The sequence below is a fragment of the Stegastes partitus genome, unplaced genomic scaffold (genome assembly GCF_000690725.1).
Source record: "Stegastes partitus isolate 25-593 unplaced genomic scaffold, Stegastes_partitus-1.0.2 Scaffold1318, whole genome shotgun sequence".
In the NCBI taxonomy this organism is placed as follows: domain Eukaryota; kingdom Metazoa; phylum Chordata; class Actinopteri; family Pomacentridae; genus Stegastes; species Stegastes partitus.
The window spans coordinates 152,632-155,299 of record NW_007579049.1 but is presented as its reverse complement, the minus strand read 5'-3'; the positions used below and the strand labels follow the sequence as shown (position 1 = coordinate 155,299).

Below are 2,668 nucleotides of genomic sequence, written 5' to 3'. Positions count from 1 at the left end.
TGCTATCTGTATTTTTACACGTTTTTTTTTTCTTTTTCACAAATAATCATTTGTTCTTTTAAAATGTTACTGTTCTCTGTTTACTGAATTATAATCACTTTTAAGTGTGGTTTTTATGATTTTTCATCTGTTGTTGTTAAAGTACAGATAATACTGCACTTAATGACTTTCTGACTTTTATTCTGCAGAGAGAACAAACTGCTCTGATGTTTCAGGTCAGGCACTCAGAGCAGAGACAACAGGAAACGGGATTATGTTTCGTTTTATTTTAAACCCAGAAGGTCAGAAGTTTGACCTTAATATCCATCCAGAAGCACAACGCAGGCCCAAACGCTCCAACTGTAGAAGCAACAGGACAGACGTTCATCGTCTGTTTTGTTAAAGAAAACATGTTAAAAAGCCACAAGTTGAATATTGTCCTGATTATTTACTACGTTTGTTTACACTGAGACTTTAGTGTCATTGGCTTTGTTTGTTTTTTAATAAACTGAAGTAAACTTCTCACCTGTGAAGCCATTTTAATGTAAATGTAGATTCCACAGCTTTGATCTTTATGGAGGACTCAGACAGAACAGAGTCCATCAGATCCAGATGAATAAATGGATCCAGCAGAGGCCACAAGGAGGTACTGATCCCCAGAAAGGTTCGTGTTTATATGGATTTATCCACATTTCTACTAAAATACAGTCTCTGGTCACATTTCACCAACTGCTGAGGCTCAAACATCAGTAGAACCTGATGATGGAAAATATGACAGGATGAGTTTTATTTGTTTGTTTGTTTGTTTGTTTTTTGCTATTTTGACAAAATGCTGACGTGGACTCACAAAACTGGTGCTCACGGGCTCTGTGTGTGTGTGTGTGTTGGGCAAAGTTTTCGTTGTTTTGGTGACAGAAACACTCCGGTCTGACATGAAACACTCACATTTCACAAATAACAAAGAAGTGTGGACCTAATGTGACAGGGACTGACTCAGAGGAAGAGTCCAGAGATGAAGCAGAGAAGAGCAGAAACAAAGCTGAGAGGAGGAGACTGCGGAGGTCAGCCACTTCCGCACCATGTGAGCCACCGGGACTGCAGCTCATTTGTTCCCGGGTGGAGCAGCATCCTCCGGGCGGAGCAGCAGCCGCAGCACCGCAGACCTCCATCCTCCTGATCCGGAGTCCTCAGCGGCCGAAGGCAGCGTCAGTCCCCGGCAGGGAGCGCGGACAGCCGGCAGACATGAGCGCGGACGTGGCGGTGTCTCTGTCGCTGCTCGCCGGGATCGTGGCTCTGAGCGATGCCACCCGCAGATTGCTGACTCGGGCCCTCGCGCACACCGGGCTGTCGGTGTACGCGGTGGAGCTCGTGTCCACCTTCCAGCTGTGCTGCTGCACGCACGAGCTCAAGCTGCTGTCGGAGGTCGGCGGGATCGAGCCTCGCCTCGCGCTCACCTTGACGTACGTAGCGGCCGTGGTGCACGGGCTCACCTTCAGCGGCGCCATCGGGAACCCGTCCGGTGCGCTCGAGCACGCGTACCGCGCGCAGCTCTCCGGCGGGTGCGCACTGCGGCGGATCGTGTGTCAGTTCGCCGCTGCCGTGGCTGCGCGAGCCGCGGTCCCGGTGCTGTGGAGCATCGGGCTGTCCGGGCTGCACGCGCGGCACAAGCTGCTCGGTTTCCGGTGCATCAGCCCCATTCACGCGCCCCTGTCGCAGGCCGCCGCCGTGGAGCTCGCGTGCGCCTTCGCGGTTCAGACCGTCATCACGCACACGCGGTCGGTGGAGGAGAAATACCGCGTGCACGCGGTAGCCGCGACCATCACTACAGTGGTGTACGCAGGTAAAGTTCCTCAAGTGATCACAGACTCACATCCACTGGTTGTACTGGTCATACTGGTGATACAACCTGGTTGTACTGGTCATATGAACTGGTCATACTGGTGATACACCCTGATTGTACTGGTCATATGAACTGGTCATACTGGTGATAGGGCTCATACTGGTCAGACTGGAAGACCTTCTCTCTGCTCTTGAAGCTGCTTCTTTGTTCTACAGCAGCTGTACCTTCATGAACAGATGTTCTGTAGATCTCTTGTGTTTTGTGTTTCCAGGCGGCAGTGTGACAGGAGCAGTGTTCAACCCAGCGCTGGCCTTCTCCACACAGTTCCCCTGCAGTGGACACTCCTTCCTGGACTACTGCTTAGTGTACTGGCTGGGACCGCTGCTGGGTAAGACCAGCACAGGCTGGAGAACAAACCTTCACACAAGTCAGTTCACTAGAGACTGGATCAGTTCCACATCATGATGCTGCCACCCCCGTGCCTCTCAGTGGGGACGGTGTGTCTGTGATTTGGTGTCCATTCTACCACAGCATTTAGTCTGATGACCAAAAAGTTCTGTTTTGATCCATCTTGTTTTAAATTAAAGCACATTTCTGTGTATGAAGTATGAATGTATGAATGCACTTTAGAGACAAGCGGTTTCACATTTGACCACATGTCAGTGTGTCTCTGGCAGCCGCTCAGCCAGGCATGTTGAAAGTGTCGACACTAATCTGATAAGCTGCTTAAACGTTAAATTCTCATGACTCATTTGTTTCACACAAGTGCACACGTTTTGTATTCATCGACAGCTGGAACAAGGACTTAAAATATTGCTCGAAGCTTCAGATTTAGTTGTGCTTTTTTGT

The 2,668-nt window shown here is 49.6% G+C and overlaps 1 protein-coding gene across 1 annotated transcript in view; it reads left to right on the top strand.

Annotated features, from left to right (window-relative positions):
- Positions 1–1,221: 1,221 nt before the first annotated feature.
- aqp11 (aquaporin 11) overlaps positions 1,222–2,668 on the top strand; it is a 3,290-nt gene continuing 1,843 nt past the window's right edge. The window contains exons 1-2 of the mRNA XM_008298450.1: positions 1,222–1,819; positions 2,091–2,207. Of these exons, the coding sequence (XP_008296672.1) occupies positions 1,222–1,819; positions 2,091–2,207 (715 nt within the window). The remainder of the gene's footprint in view (positions 1,820–2,090; positions 2,208–2,668) is intronic.